At 45.6% G+C, this 16,672-nt stretch overlaps 1 protein-coding gene across 4 annotated transcripts in view; it reads right to left on the reverse strand.

Annotated features, from left to right (window-relative positions):
• Window positions 1-16,672, reverse strand: part of LOC114029525 (tumor protein p73) — a 208,105-nt gene that overhangs the window by 80,965 nt on the left and 110,468 nt on the right. For all 4 annotated transcript variants that reach the window (XM_027844004.1, XM_027844003.1, XM_027844005.1 and 1 more), the window contains one exon: window positions 3,845-4,090. In XM_027844004.1, coding sequence (XP_027699805.1) covers window positions 3,845-4,090 — 246 coding nt within the window. The remainder of the gene's footprint in view (window positions 1-3,844; window positions 4,091-16,672) is intronic.

Below are 16,672 nucleotides of genomic sequence, written 5' to 3' on the forward strand. Positions count from 1 at the left end.
GAGGCAAACCTTTGTTTGCCTCAGTTTCTTCATTTGTACAATGGGGATAATAACAGCACCCACCTTATAGGTTTGTTGTGAGTCTCAAACAAAATAATGGATATAATATTCTTGGTAAGCCTTAAGGAGGAAAAGGGAAGGGTTTAAGCATTTATTTTTTTAATAACTTTATTTGTTTTTAGTTTTCAACATTCACTTCTTTAAGATTTTGAGTTCTAAATTTTCTCCCCCTCCCTCTGCTCTCCCCTCCTCAAGATGGCATTTAATCTGATATAGGCTATTCATGTAAAATCATACTAAACATTTTTCCACACTAATCATGTTGTAAAGAAGAATTAGAACCAAAGGAAAAAGCCACAAGAAAGAAGAAACAAAAAAAAAGAGAGAGAGATAGAGAAAATAGCATGCTTCGATCTTAAGCATTTATATAGCACCTACTAAGTGCCAGGCACTTACTAGCTGTGTGACCCTGGGCAAGTCATTTCATCTCGTGTGCCTCAGTTTCCTCATCTGTAAAAAAAATGAGCAGGAGAAGGAAATGGCAAACCATTCCCATATCTTTGCCAAGAAAGTTCTAAATGGGGTCACAAAGAGTTGGACATGACTGAAAAACAACAACAAACGTTCCAGGAACTGCTAAGCGCTTTACAAATATTTTCTGATTTGATTCTCACAGCAACCTGGGGAGGTAGATGCCATTATTATCTCCATTTTATAGTTGAGGGAATTGAGGCAAATAGAGATAAAGTGATTTGCCCAGGATCACACAACCAGTAAATGTCTTAGGCTGAATTTGAAGTCAGATCTTCCTGACCAGTGCTGTATCCACTGAGCTGCCTAGCTGCTTTGGGGGCCATCTCTAGTCATCCTGATCTACATCTTGCCACCAGACCCACATAGCTCTGGAGGAGAAAGTGAGGCTTGGTAACTTTGCACAGCCCTGCCTCATTTAAATCCAATTCACTTGCAAGTCATGGCATCACCTTGCTGATGTCATGGTCCTCTTTGAGAACAAAGGACAAACAATAAAAACCACCTCAATGCTTTAAATGCTATGTAAATGTCAGCTTATTAAGTATAATACAAATTTCACCTCTCATTATTATTTTAATTATTGGTATTGGGAGGGGAAGAGTTGCCAGACCTGTGATTTCGTCATAGAGAATTCACAATAACGAAACTCCCTCCACCAATGCTGATGAGCACCTGCTCTGTTACCTATATAGACAGACCTTCCCTAACGTACTGACTTAGGTTGGGTCTCACAGCCATGATGGCGGCAGGATTTGAAATGAGGTCTTCTAAGTCCAAAGCCCTATGCTTCCTCTATATGGTTATGACTATTATAGTTGGTGTATTATAATTGCTTTTGATACTGTTATGGGTGTGGGAGTGTTTGGGTCCACCCAAGGAACTATGTGGTGGCCTTGTTCTATCCATGCTGTTATTCTTATCACAGAAGGTAAGCTTGAACTTTTATTTTTGGTCTTTGCGCTTAGCACAGTGTCTGACACATAGCAGGTATTTAATAAATACTCATTAATTGGATTTGTTTTGTATATACTCATATGCATGCACATTGTCTTTCCCCAATAGAATGTCTTTGTTTTCACTTGATTTTGAATCTATAGATTTTATCATGGTGCCTGGCATACAGCAGGCACTTAATAGATGCTGGGTTCCTTGATTGTTAATTGATTCTATTTCTGAGAGAAAAGGGCTCTAGAGCTAAGACTGACCACACACACACACACAGCCAGACCAACAGACAGACAGACACACACACATACACGTGCACACGTGTGAGCACCACACAACTTAGAATTTTGCCAGCCCCCTTCAGCCAGACATTTGCTGGTAAATCCTGGACCACACGCCAAGCCCGTCCCAAGAGACGCATCAATAATGACAGGAAGGGGAGTAATTGAGTTCAGAGCTCTCTGATGTTTGTGTTTGACCGGCTGCCTCCTCTGGCAGCTGCTGGGGAAAACACAGCTCTGAGAAGCTGGCTCTCCCAATCCAGACAGCCCTGAGACAGCAAAGAGCAAAGTGCTGGGAGCAATAGCACAGACGTCGTGTGCTCCTTGGAAGAGAAAGCCACCTGGTGCTGAATTCCTCTGGCAGCCTTCCCTGCTGCCTTCCTCTCCATGCCTCTCCCGCTCACCTCCGCTACTGCCCCTGCCCCTGCCTGATCCCTTATCACCTGAGAGAGCTTCGCCTCCCCAGAACCCCCAGTGGAGAGAATTACAAGACAAGATAATGGGCTGGAGATTCAGAGGAGGGACCTTGGCTCTTCTGTGCTGGGCAGCCTCTCTCCATGTCATTTACATAGGAAAGTAGGCAAAAGGCAAGACCTGGGATCTCCCAAAGGGGATGAGGTTTGCTGGTTGCTCCCCAAACACTCTCCCAGCTCTGCACCCCATAAGGTCATCACCTGTCCCCATCAGCCTCTAATCTGGGGTCTCTCCAAAGCCCCAACGTCACAGGAAACCAAAATGTCCTTCCTTCACCTATCAAGAGGGGCTATAGCATTAGAGAATCACAGAGCTAGAGTTGGAAGGGTCCCCAGAGCCCATCTAGTCCAATGCCCTCATTTTACAGATGGGACAACTGAGGCTGAGCAAGATAAAGTTTATTAGGATTAGAGGACCTCAGATTTCAGAGCTGAAAGGGGCCTTGGAGATAATTTAGTTCAACTGGATAAGGAAACTGAGGCACAGAGAGAAAAAGCGACTTGTCCACATAGCCAAGTGTATCAATACACACAGAACAGAAGTGAAATGGGAACCCAGGTCCCCTAACTCCAAAGCCGTCATTGTTTCCACCTCAGCACGCTAGCAAACACCAACCAAATATCAGAACCTTAAGCTCAGAAGGGACCGTGGAAGCCGTGGAGTTAACAAGATTCTTTTTGACATCATCCCCACTGAGTGTTCCCTCAGTCTCTTCCTGAAGACCTCCAGGGAAAGAAAGCTCAGCAAATCCCACTGAATCTCAGCACATCACAGTTGAGAGGGACCTCTACAGTCATCTCATCCAATCTAGACCCCGAAGGACTCTCAACAGCAAAGTGTCTGACAAGTAGGCATCGAGCCATCTCTTGAAACCCTTCGGTAAAGAAGAAGCCACTCAGCTCCTCAGGCATAAAATATATTATAAGTTATATTGTAATATAGAAGTATAAATACAAACAAAAATAGAAATAGAACATAAAAATTATGTAAAATATATAAAAATTATAATAGCTAACATTTCCATAGTGCCTACTATGTGCCAGGCACTATGCTTCACAATTTTTTTTATCATTCGATCCTTACAACAACCCTGGGAGGTAGGTGCTATTATTACCCCCATTTTACAGATGGGGAAACTGAGGCAAATGGGCTAAATGACTTGCCCATTGCACATCAAACAGTTCTACTAGTTAGAAATCTGTTCCTCTTAAATCTTCCCACCTCTCAATTCATTCCTTTGGGTCTAGCAGCTTCGAGGCGGAGGGAACGGCTGTCCGGGCTAACTGCTCTCATCATAAGCTCCCTATGACGTTAGGCTTCTCAGCTGTGGGGCTGAGACGGGACTTTCTTTCTCCCCCTCCCTGCCCCGCCGCCCCAAACAGCTGCTGAGGCAGAAGTACTGAATCAAAGCTAAACTGGGCGACAGACAAGTCTGTAACTCAGATCCGATAATGCTTCACTCGCTCAGACGATGCTAAAGTTCCCAACTCCATCCTGACCCCTCCTCCTTGTCCAGGGATGCCCGAGAGAGGCACCAGTGGAAGGGAGGGGACGCAGACGAAGAGATCAAAAGCAAGAGATGAAGAAGGGGAAGGGGGGAATGAACTCACTGTCCAAGTGGCCGACTTGGCGGTGCTGGACTGCTGGAAAGTGACCTCAAAGTGATGGGGGCCGGGGTAGTCCGTGTTGGAAGGGATGACAGGCGCAGGGGACATGGTGTCAAACGTCGAGCTGGGCTGGGAGTAGGGAGAGTGTGTCGGGACGCTGGCGGAGTGCTCTGGATTGTAGGGGCTGGTGGAGGCCGCGCGGCTGCTGCTGTTCTGATCCATGGTGTTGGTGAGCAGATTAAACTGGGACTGGAGAAGGAAAAAGGGGGAGGAGGGAAGGGGGGGTGGTGAAAAAAACACACACACAGTCAGTTTAGGAGAAATGGAAACATCAGCTACCCTTCTTCGGGACCAGAGGTGTCCTGTTACAGACTTCTTAAAGGGCCAGCCAACCTCAAGTCATCCCAAATACTTCCTTGGGTCTCTCCCCACCTCCCTAGCCCTCCCCCCTCCCCATCCAACAGGTCACCACTTGCACGAAGGGATAAACTGACATGTTCACCTCACCCACTCTATCAGCCTTCCCAGGTGCCAAGTTTTCGGGAAATCTAACCAAGCATTTAACAGGGTGGAAGAGATGAGACCAAAGGAAAAAAAAAAAAGGGCAAATGCTTTGCTAGCTCTGAGGGGAATTGTCTGGTGAGCACAACATCCCCGTCCCCTTCCGTTATCTCTCCTCTTCTCCAGAGCGGCCAGAAGCTAGGTATCAGCAGCCTGGATCTCCCACTTCCTCCCCCTCCTTCCACTGCCCCTCTCTTCAAGAAGCCCAAGGCACGAGGCGAATGCTGCCTAGCGGGGACCCCTGTCACCCCAGGGTGGGGATGGAGTGCAACGGATCAGTATGCCCATTTGATAGATGGTGAGAAAAAAAGTGTTCAGAGAAGTTGGCCTGAGGTCAGCCAACAAGCTAATGGCAAAACCTGTGGACTAGACCTCAGGCATCTTGACCAATACACATTAGGCAGAAGGGACCTCAGAGGTCACCTAATCCAACCCCCTCATTTTCACAGATGAAGAAACCAAGCCCCAGAGAGGTTCTGAGTCTTGCATAAAGTCACACAGGAAGGATGCCTCAGAAGAGGGATCTGAACCCAGGTCTTCAGACTCCCATGCTCTGAGGTGTCCCATAGTTTTCAAAGTGTCAGGAATTGAATGCTCATGCCTCTAAGGGAAAAGAAAGGAACAAGCATTTATACAAGCGCCTACTATATACCTGTCACCGTGCTAAGAGCTTTTTATAGATATTGCTTCATTTGACACTCATAACAATTCTTGGAGGTAGGTGTCGCTATTACTCCCATTTCACAGATGAGGAAACTGAAGCAGGCATCGGTTAAGTGACTTGCCCAGCGTCACACAGCTAGTAAGTGTCTGAGGCTCCATTTGGATCTGAATCTTCCTGATTCCAGGCTCAGCCACACAGGTGCCTCTAGAGGAATCTCCTGTGAAATGTCTAGAAAAGGAGAAGCCAGATTGTGAAGGGTTTTAAATGCCAGATCAGGATGTTTATATTTTATCCTGGAGGCAGTAGGGAGCCATTGAAGCTTCTTGAGCTGAAGAGTGACACAGTCAGAGAAGTGCTTTAAGAAGATTATTTTGGCAACTGAACGAAGGATCGATTAGAGAGGAAAGACTGGAAGAAGCAGGCAGACGAATTAGGACGCTCTCGCAATAATCCGGATGTAAGGTAGCGAGAGCATGCAGAGCACAACTAGATCCCCAATGGTGTGAATAACGAATTCTATGGTCACACAGAGTTGAACCAGCACCATTGAAAGTCATAATAATATAAAAACACGGTCATTAGTTCTAGCTCATGTGGAAATATACTATGCAAATTCAAATGATGCAGGTACTTCTGTAGTGACTGTACCAGGCGAGAAAAGAGGACAGTCAGAGAGACAGAGTCGAGATGATCCTAACGTGTCTCCCCTCTCCAATCCATCCGTCCCCCCTCAGAGAACCCCTAAAGCTCAGCTTAGGGGCCACCTTCTACGTGCAGCCTTCCCTGACTCCCCCCAGCTGCTAGTGTTTGACAAATCACCTGCCACTGATGTTTCCTCTACTTTATATGGGTGTGTTATTCTCTCCTAAAGAATGTAAGCTCCCTGAGTGGAGGCACTGTCTCTTGCTTGTCTTTTTATTGTCCAGAATCTAACACGGGACCTAGAACATGAATGGCAGGTGATGAATGCATGTAGGCTGACTGATTGGAGGAAGAATTGGCAAGGCCTGGATGCTGGTTAGTCACGGGATTCGATGGACAAATGTCACAATTGGAGCCAAACATTCACTGGCTGAGCCTTCAGTGCAGATGAGAGAAAGGGAGGGCCCACTACCCCTTCCTAAGCCTCTGCAAGTCTCCCACTTACTCCCTACCAGATCACATGTAATCTCTCTACCATCTTGCATTCAATTCAATATTTCTTTAAGGGGCTGCACAGCTATCAGTCCCATGTTCAGATACGCCACAAGGGGTTCCCTTTTGTCCTCTTCATTCTGCCCATGCCTTAGGCCCAGAAGGATTGACCAAGCCATAAGGCTCCAGTGATTTCAAGTGAGTGTGCAGTCCTTAGTCATAGAGATCTGAGACAAGGATAAATAATCGCACTCAGGCCATCCCATGTAAACCAGTGACTATAGAAGAGAAGGAGGTCACACTCAGGTGATTATCAATGACAGCCTCAACAGGAAGAGAAAACCCCATTAAGTCCAAGGAGCTACACCTAGAGAAGGGACCAGAGAGAGCCTAGCACCTGGGGAGCTTCACATCTGGAGAAGAACACCTGGAGAGTGACTCCTGATAAACTTAGCACCTGGAGAGCTGCACCAGGCAGCTTAGAACCTTGCTGGCTGGGAGAGTGCCCTACCCCTGGAAAACTTAACACCTGAAGGGTGATACCTGGAGAGCTTAGTAGTAGAGAGCATAGAACTATAACAACTTCACCTAGAAAACTTAGTACCTGGACAGCTTAGTACCTAGAGAGCATGGAACCTTGAAAGCTTCACCTGGAACCTCTATCTGTAGAGTGACACGTGGAAAACTTAGCACCTGGAAGGTGACACCCAGGGAGCTTAGTACCCAGAAGGCTACATCTAGAAAGTGAAGCTTGGTAGTACCTGGAGAGCCGAATTTAGACAGCTGCTAACTGGAAGCTATACCTAGAAAGACCCTCGAGTGATACCCAGTGAGCATCTCCCAGAGAAGATAACACCTGGGGAAGGACATCTGGACAGGGACTGCTGGAGCACTGGACCTATACTGCACCAAGAGGTAAGGATAGGCAACTAGATGATGCAGTGGATATAGCCAGAGTCAGGAAGATCTGAGTTCAAATCCAGCCTCAGAGACTGGCTAGTCATGTGACCCAGGCAGCTCCCTTCATGTTGGTTTGCCTCAGTTTCCTCATCTGTAGAATGGGAATAATAACAGCACATACCTCCTGGGGTTGTTGTGAGGAGCAAATAAGATAGTATTTGTAAAGTGCTTAGTGAGGTACCTGGCACATTATAGGTGCTTAATAAAAACTTATTTCCTGGATAGCTTAGCTTCTGAAGAGTGATGCATGGAGAGTTTGGCACCTGGACCACTGGATGTACACAGCTTTACCTGGAGAACTGCACCTGTCGATGTATATGTATGTATACATAAACACATATATGTATATATACATGTAATATATTTATATACAATATATTATAGATTGCATAATTTATTTATATATTATATATAGACATACATATATATATATATGGATATGTGTGTATATATACATATACACATATACACCCTCAGACTTTCCAGATCTTGACCTTGCCCTTGAGATCAGCAGGTACCTGTCCTAAAAAGAGATATAAAACAGGACCATGTAATTTGGAACTGGAAAGGACCTAACTGACCATTAAGTACAACACATCCTCCCCCATTTTGCAGATGATGCAACTGATGCCTGAGTGGTTAAGTGATTTGCCATACAGAGAGCAAGCAGTTTTGGGGGCGTTGCAGTCATTTCAATCACGTCTGAGTTTCCATGACCCTAGAATGGTTTGCCATTTCCTTCTCTGGCTCATTTTACAGATGAGGAAAGTGAGGCAAATGGGGTTGAGTGACTTTCCTGGGCTCACACAACTAGTAAGTGTCTGAGGCTGGATTTGAACTTGAAAAGATGAGTCTTCCTGACTCCAGGCCTGGCGCTTTATGCACTATGGCGCCACCTAGCTGCCCCAAGTAAACAGTAGAAAAAAGATTTGAATTCAGGTCCTCCTGTCTTTTCTAGTGGTGATATTTTATGTTCTAGGGTCCCTTTCAGCATTGACATTTTATGTTCTAAGGACGTTTCCGGCTCTGACATTCTATGACCTGCAAGATTTCTTATTCAAGATAAACGTCTCAATACAGTTGCCATTCTCTCTTCAAGCTTTCCAATGCACCCGAGTGTACCTAGGATGCTACTGGTTCATTCTTCCCAGGTCGCTTCTTGCCCCTACATTTGACCATGCTTGGGATATACTCTCTATACCTTGGGGTAGGGCTACTTCAACTTTGTTGGAAATCTCACTGGCAACCTTTCCAGGGCAGCATGAGTTGCCTGGTGTGTTTCTGAACCACATTCATCTCTTGCTTGACTGCAAAATCCTTGGCAGGGCTGAATTCCTGAAGGGCCCCAGTACCTAATCTGTCCTAGGCTGAATCCAGATAGAGTCTTTTCCTTAAATCTCAGATCCAGAGTTCAAATTTGAACTGTTTGAAAAGGTGTGAATTCACCTAGTCCAGGCTTCTGGTCCCCACTTGCACAGGTCTGTCTTCTGGTATTGACTCAAATCCCCAACTTCTGAGTGAGGTCAGTAAGGAGATCAACCGTCCACTGAGCAGATCGCTGCTGACAAAGTTCCCAAACAATGGACCTTCCTTGCTACTGTAACCCTGAAGTTGAGAACTTTAATCAGAACAAAAGGCTCAATGGGACAACCCCAAACCTGAGAAGAGGTGAATTCACAACTTGTCAAGGGAAAGAGAAGCTAGCAGTCAAAGTGCACAAAGTGGTGGGCCTGGAATCAGGAAAACTGAGTGCAAATACAGCCTCAGACACTAGTTGTGTGACTCTGGGTAAATCTCTTCACCTGTCTGCCTCAGTTTCCTCAACTGCGAAATGAGGATAATAATAGCACCTCCCCTCCCAGGGTTGTTGCGAGGATTACATGAGATAACATTTTAAAGGGCTTGACATATAGAAGGCACTTGACAAATGTTTGTTCCCTCCCTCTTCGCCTCCTTGGGGCATGCCAATACACTCACAACAACCTTCCAAGGTAGAAAATGCATTTTACAGATGAGAGAACTGAGGCACAGAGGCTTGCCTAGGGTCGCACTGGGGCTCAGACTCAGTTTTCTTAATTCCAAGATGACAGCTCTTTCCTGTGAACTATATCGTAGCTATGCCGCTCCCACTCAAGCCCTCTGCAAACTAGAAGACTTTGTTAAATGATTCACAAAGTCACAAAATCTGAAAGCTGAAATGACACTCAGTTGCCATCTAGTCTAACCAGTCATGAAAGAAATCTGCTCTTCCAACCTCCAGGACAAGTGGTCATCTAGTCTCTTGCTTGAAGACAAGCAATGAGAGAAAACCTATCACCCAGTCAATGGACTGCCCCTCTGAGCCTCAGTCTGTTGCTCTGTAAAATGAGGGGGTGGGATGCAGTGGCTCTCCATCTATGACCCTATGACCTCCTGAGTCAGCTCTCAGATTCTGGACAGCTCTCCTTTTTTCCTGAATTAATTAAACATAGACCCGGGGTTTCTGGCTTTGCCTTTTGAGGCCAAGGAGAACACATCTAATGGTTCTTCTGCATGACAGACCTTCAAAGTTGAACAGACATCATGCCCACCCACTCTTGTGATTGCCTTGTCACTCTGGGGGTTCATGCAGTTCATTGAGGTAGAAGGTTCTCTCTGATGTCTTTCCATCTAGAATGATCTGGACTAGAAGCTCCAGGGAGAAGGGGTAGTACCCCATATTTCTACCATCTCAATCCAGTCCCTAGCACCATTCCATGGAGGTGGGAGGGGAGGGTTGACTAAGCTGAAGGAGCAAAGCACTGGTCAGGCAGCGATGCCAAAGAGTGGGTCTGAGATCCAGCAAAGATTCCTTTCCTGTTACACAACTGGCCATGCTTGGGCAGAAGCACACCCCCAAACACACACACACACACACACACACACACACACACACACACTCTCTCTCTCTCTCTCTCTCTCTCTCTCTCTCTCTCTAGCCCTTTCCCTCCTGCACACATAGACACTCATACGTTCCTGAGGGTGTACTGTTCTCTTCATTAGCCTCTCCCCACCCTTGGCAACTCCTTTACATTTCACACGGGTTAGTCTATGCACAATGGGGTCAAGAGTCACAGTCCTACAGCCTGGGCAGAGAGGATGTGCTGTGTCTCTCCCACACCTCTCTCCCTCCCCCTATTCTTCTTCCTTTTATCTTTCCCTTTGTGGAAGACTCACACCTTTTCAGAAGAGAAGCATAACCAGCTGGGGGCTTCTGTGAACTTAAGGCAGTTCCCAGAATCCTCAGTTTTCAGCCAGAATTAGGCTACTAGAAGGAGTCTTTAAATCCACAAAAGACAGGCTTGGAAACCAGAGTCTGGCATCACCTTTCTATGGAACCCCTGGGAACTCATTTCCCCTTCTCTGGGCCTCTTTTTTCCAAACTGCAAAATGGGGACATTGGACTAGATGACACATGCAAAATCCCTTGCAGATCTAACATTTTATGACTCTCTGATCTCCAAGCCAAATATGGAGCAAAATGAAGACGAGCTGAGGAAAGGGGGCACCGCTTCTGAAGTCATAAGGTTCTGGAGTTAGAAGGAACTTTAGAGACCTGGTCTAGCTCATTCATTTGATTGGCAGCGTCTTATAGTGGAAAGAACACCGGACTTGTTGTCAGAAAGACCTGGGTTCAAATCCTAAGAAACTTGGAAGTGTGCCTTGCAAGTCTCTTTACCTCTCTGGGACTCAGTTTCCCCATCTGTAAAATGAGGGATTGAACTTAATGGCCTGTGAAGTTTCTTGCAGCCCTGTATTTATGATCCGATGAAACTGGGGCAACAGTAAGTTAAGGGACTTCCCCAGGGTCATACAGAAAATAAGGAGCAAGGCCAAGATTGGGACTCTTAAATTGAGGGGTCCCTACACCATCTTCTCCTGCAGAATAGCCAATCCTGCAGAAGCACCAGCCCTCTCAGGAACATTCACTACTTCTGTCTCCATACTTCAACAACCCTCTTTGCCCTCCTTCTTCCCATGCCCAACCAGTGACTGGGGAAAAGACATTTTTACTTCCCACATGACATCACTTCATACCTTTATTATCAAAATTAGAAAAACTTTTTTTTAAACCCATAATGAGAAGTCCTTTCTGATGCCCAAATTTGAATCACCATCACAGATTATGATCTTAGAATCAGAAGGGACCTCGGAGGCCATCCAGTACAACCCACTCCTGAACAGGAATCCTCTCCAAAACACACCCATCAAATGGTCATCTCCAAGTCTTTGCTTGGAGACCTCCAATGAGGGAGACTCCCTCCCTCCCAAAGCAGCCCATCCTACTTGGAGGCGGCTTCCATTGGCAGGATGTTATTTGTTTTTTGTTTTTTCCCTTTTCCATCAAGTCTAAATCTGCCTTTTTGCAACTTCCACCCACAGCTCCTGGTTCTTTCCCCTGGGGCCAAGCAGAGTAATCCCTCTTACACATGACAGTTCTTCAAACACTCAAAGACAGTTATCACATCTCCCACCAAGTCTTTTCTCCTCCAGGTGAAATGTTTCCAGTTCCTTCAACCACCCAACATCCCTGTGGCCTGGGCTCAACATCCTGTACCATTCTGTCACCCTTCCTGTGATGCTCTGCAGCTTGCCAAAATCCTTCCTAATATGCGACACCCAGAAATGGACGTGGCTCAAGTACTCCATGGTCCACACAGATTGGCCTTCTGGCAGGTCCCAGGAGATCACATACTACCTTCCATCTCTGTGCATTTGCACAGGCTGTCCTCCATTTCTGGAATGTCCTCCCTCCTAACCTTGGTCTCTTAGGATCCCTGGCTTCCTTTGAGGTTCAACTCAAGTGCTATTTCCCACAAATGGCCTCCCTGCCCATCCCCCGGCTGATAGGATACCTTCTCGGTAAAATGCTTTGTATATATTTTCTATTAATGTAGTTCCCCATGACCCATAAACCGTAAGCTCTTTGAGGGCATGGTCTTTTGCATTTTTGTCTTTGTATCCTGGCTGAAGGTATTTAATAAATGAGAAAGGTAGGAAGGAAAGAAGGAAGGGAGGGAGAAAGGAAGGAAGGGAAGGAGGAATGGAGGGAGGAAGGAAGGAAGAAAGAAAAGAGGAAGAGAAGAAGGAAGGAAGGGAAAAAAGGAGGAAGGGAAGAAGGAAAGAAAGAAGGGAAGAAAGGAGGAAAAGAAAAAGGAAGGAAGGAAGGAAAGGAAGGAAGGAGGAAGGAAGAAAGGGGGAAGGGGAGAAAGAAGGAAAGAAATCTGACCAGGACTCAAAACACACTCCTAGTACAGGCCACACCGAGCTTTGGGAATTCTGACCCAATGTTCCACTGAAAACCCATATTTAGAATCCACAGAGTCTTTCCGACTCCACTGGGGTAGCATTTGAACACCTATAACCCTCCCGTGGCCAGTTCTCAGCACTCTGGTTCCTCTTGTCCTGTCTTATCCCTTACTCTGTTGTCAGAAAGTCAGATTAGGGGAAGCTCCAGATGAACCCCACTTCCTGACAGATGTTGGAGTCCAACCATGCGGCAGTAACCAGACCTGAGTCCCCGCAGTTTAGAAAGTGAGCGAGCTGCAATTCTAGGAGAAGGCATTCACATTTTAACTTGTCTACATTTTAACACTCCTTGGCAAATGTTCAGACGATTAGTCATTAGAACCCAAGGGAGAAGAAGCGATAGGAATCTGAGCGCCCAAATGTTGAAACAAAACAAGACAGAAACGTCAGAAAGAGACATCTCAGCGATGTTTTCATGAAACAGGAAGAAATAGAACTCTTGGAGAAAGTCTTTCAAGGAAACCTTGAGTGCCCATTTCTAACAGCTCTGACTCGACTGGGTCTCAGGAATATGGTCTTCAGGACCTGAGGAATATCTTAAATGAGCAGACTTTGGAACCCCAGAAACAAAACCAGTTAGAGCCAAGGGGGGCTTTAGGGACTGTCCAGCCTATTTATGGAGAAGCAAACTGAGGCACAGTGAAGGAAGTCATGAAAATAGAGGCCATCGAGATCAACTAGTCCAATCTATTCCAATTAAAAGGAGGAAACTGAGGCCCAGAGAAGGGAAGTCATAGCATTTACAACTGGAAAAGAACCCAGAGTTTTTGGGATGATGCAACCTGGAAATTGTGAGGAGGTAGTATAATTGCTCCTACCAGTATGATTCCCCTCATTTTTTAAAGAAAGAGGAAATTGAAGCCTGAAGAGGAAAGTGACTTCCTCAAGATGAAACAGGCAGTTTGGGGTGGTAATGGCAGCACTCAAAGCCAGGTCTTCTCCCTGCCAATCTCTGCCTCTCTTCACCAAGGGCTGTAATCTTGTCTTGCTATCATCTCACTGTGTTCAGAGTACCTTGGGGACAGATCACTGGAGGATGTCGGGCAAAATGTTCCTCTGACGCTTCCTTCTTAGGTGAATTAGGACAACTGGCCCCCACAATAGCACCTTCACAACTCTCTGTGCTGATGGCCACATTTTCATAGGAGAATGAAAAGAGATTGCACACATTTCATCCTACCCCATCAGTGTTTTCTTCACTCCTGACTACTGTGGCAATTCTCTGAGACATCCAAAATCTCTCATCACTTTCTTGATTTTCTCTAAGGTTTTATAATCTATATCTACACAAGTACAATGATATACACATCAGTTTATATACATTCTTTGGTTGGAATTTGGTTTGAATTTCATTGATTAGTAACCTGAAAGTTTTAAATTACAAAGCCCCAGATGCCTCCTCACTAAGAATTATACTTTTTTCAATTCTTTCTTTCTCTCTCCTTTCCTTTTCTTTCTTTCTCTTTCCTCCCTTTCTCTCACCTACCCTCCTTTCTTCTCATTTCCCTTCTTGCCTCATCCTCCATCCCTTCCCACTCATTCTAACCCTTTCCTTTCTCATCCTTCTCATTTTCCTGGCCTTGATTTTCCCTAGCACTTTGTGGGTAAGACTGCAGTTTCTTCCAAATATCTCCAAGTCTGTCTGTCTGTCTCTCTTCCTCCCTGCCTCCTTCTCTCTCTCTCCCTTTTTTCTCTTCCTCCCTGCCTCCTTCTCCCTTCCCTCCTCTCTTTCTCTCTCTCACCTTTTTCTTCACGTAATACATTGTCCAGACTTGTGGAGCTCACCCCCGACTCAGACTCCCACCACAGAGAAAGCTGACAAAATGAAAAGACCAGGATCCGGATCCAGAAAACCGTTCAGATGATGGAGCCAAGAGGATCACTGCAGCCAGAGAGGGTACCCTGAATGCTTGGGTTATCCTAGGCAATAAGGGGGAAAAGGACTCCCGAGTGTGCGACAAGCACCCCCAAAGCAATGGGGGAGATCACTTGGCAGCCGTGAATAATTCCAGAGAAAACAAAATTTTTTTTTTTAGCCTAAAGATAGTGGGCTAATTAGGACATGCCCTGCAGCAGCCAGTGCACATGTGCCTACATGCAGAAAAAGACATTTCCTGGGCTCAGCCCAAGCAAACAGTGCTTAGCGGCCTCATCAGACTACACAGAAAGGTCGAGCCTGGCTGGCTGAAGGTCACTGTGCTTTGAAGTTCTCTAGGTCGAGGTCCTTCTCTGCAGTCCCAAAGCTAGTCTTTTGGATTTGAATAGGGCACCCTGAGAGAAAAGTGGAGAGGGCTTCTTTTGTTGTTGGGAAGGACTCTTACCTGCCCACAAGCTCTACCACACCTCATGCAAATTATCACCTCTTCCATGAAGCCTTCCTAGATTGCCCTGGACAATCAGTCAGTCAACAATCATTCATTAAGTGCTTACTTTGTGCCAGGCACTGTGTTAATTTTTAAGCAATTAACAATTAAATTATACAAATTAAATATTAGTATAATTAAATTATACAAAGAAAGGTAAAAACACAGTCCCTGCCCTACAAAAGCTCACATTCTAATGGGGAAGACAATATGAAAACAACTAAGATTTAGCGTAATTAACATGTGAACAGCTGTCCCCACTGTAGATAACACTGTTCCCCCTCAGACCTCACCAAGTACCTTTGGAGGGTAACTCTCTAATGCTCACATTATTCAAAAGCATGCCTTAAGCCCTACCTATTTTAAGATGCTGTTCTAAACACTGGGGATAAATACAAAAGCCAAAATAAAAGCAAGGCTTGCCCTCAACTAATTTGCATTTACATTCTGGAGATTCAAAGCTGAAAGGTCTTCAAAGGCCATATAGTATAGCTCTTTAGCATTCCAGGTGAGGAAACTGAGGCCCAGAGAAGTCTAGCAAATTGCCCAAGACCACACAAGTAGCAAGCATGAGAGGGGAAATGTGAAATCAGTGCCTCTCCCTCCAGTGCCTGCTGATCTAGTCCAATCCCATTTTTATAGATGGAGGAAAATGAGACCCAATGACCTGTCTAAGGTCGTATAAGTGTCTGAGCCAGGAATGGAGCTCCTATCTTCTGACACCATATCCAGTGTTCCTTCCACTGTGCAACACACTCTCCTCTGGTAATATTTGCTTCCTTTTCGTCTTTGTATTTTCTGGGCCTAACACAGGGTCTGGCAAATAGAAAGCACTTAATAAATGCTTGCTGACTAGATGTAATGGTTATCTGTGTTTGTGCCTTGCTTTCGTGAATTGTAAGCTCTGAGAGGGTAGGGATTATGTATCATCTAAACTTGGTACCTTGTCTAGCTGGGACAGTTCAGAATCCTACACACAGCTGGTGCTTAATATATACTCGTCTAATTAACCAGGGAGGACAAGATATCTGTCATTAACCATGTGAAGGGCTGTACTGTGGAAAAGGCTCCAGAGGGGAGAGCCTAAAACAATGGGAGATTGTTCAGGAAGGGGGAATTTAGGTCTGACATCAGGAAAAGCTTCCTAACAATGAAAGCTGTCCCAAAGGAGAATGGACTGTTGTGGGAAATGAAGGCTTCCTCTTCACTGGAGGTCTCTAATTAGAGGCTGGACAACCACTGGCTTGTAGTGGGAATTCTTACGTAGGTAAAGGTTGGACTGGATGACAGGAGAGATCCCACTCAGAGTTTGCAGCTATGTCTGCTACCTGTGGGAGCAGCTGGGGGGGGTCAATTTCTGCCAATTACCCTTCCTATTCCACCTTCACTTCCTGTCTTCAAGCCCATTCCCTTCCACTGAATTTCAGGAAATGAAAACCTGGGCCAACCCTGGGGGCTTAAAGGACCACAGATTCAGGAGGAGTGGGTGGTGAGCATGAACTAAAGGAGATAGAGAGTTCCAGTGCAGAGGCAGAGGAGAGGTCATTTTGGGGGAGACGATGCCACAGTCAAGTCCTCCAATAGAGATAGAGAGACAGATGGATGGATGTGTGGAGAAATGGGGAGAGAAACCTAAATACAGAAAGACAGAGACAGATGGATAATGGATACACATACAACATATGGGCAGGTAGGTAGGTAGATAGATAGATATATAGAGAGAGATGGATAGATGGATGGATGGAGAAATGGAGAAAGAACCCTATATACAGATAGAGAGACAGAGACAGATAGAGAGAAAGATGGATGAATAGATGGGTG

Source organism: Vombatus ursinus, unplaced genomic scaffold (assembly GCF_900497805.2).
Source record: "Vombatus ursinus unplaced genomic scaffold, bare-nosed wombat genome assembly UNPS02014932.1, whole genome shotgun sequence".
Lineage (NCBI taxonomy): Eukaryota > Metazoa > Chordata > Mammalia > Diprotodontia > Vombatidae > Vombatus > Vombatus ursinus.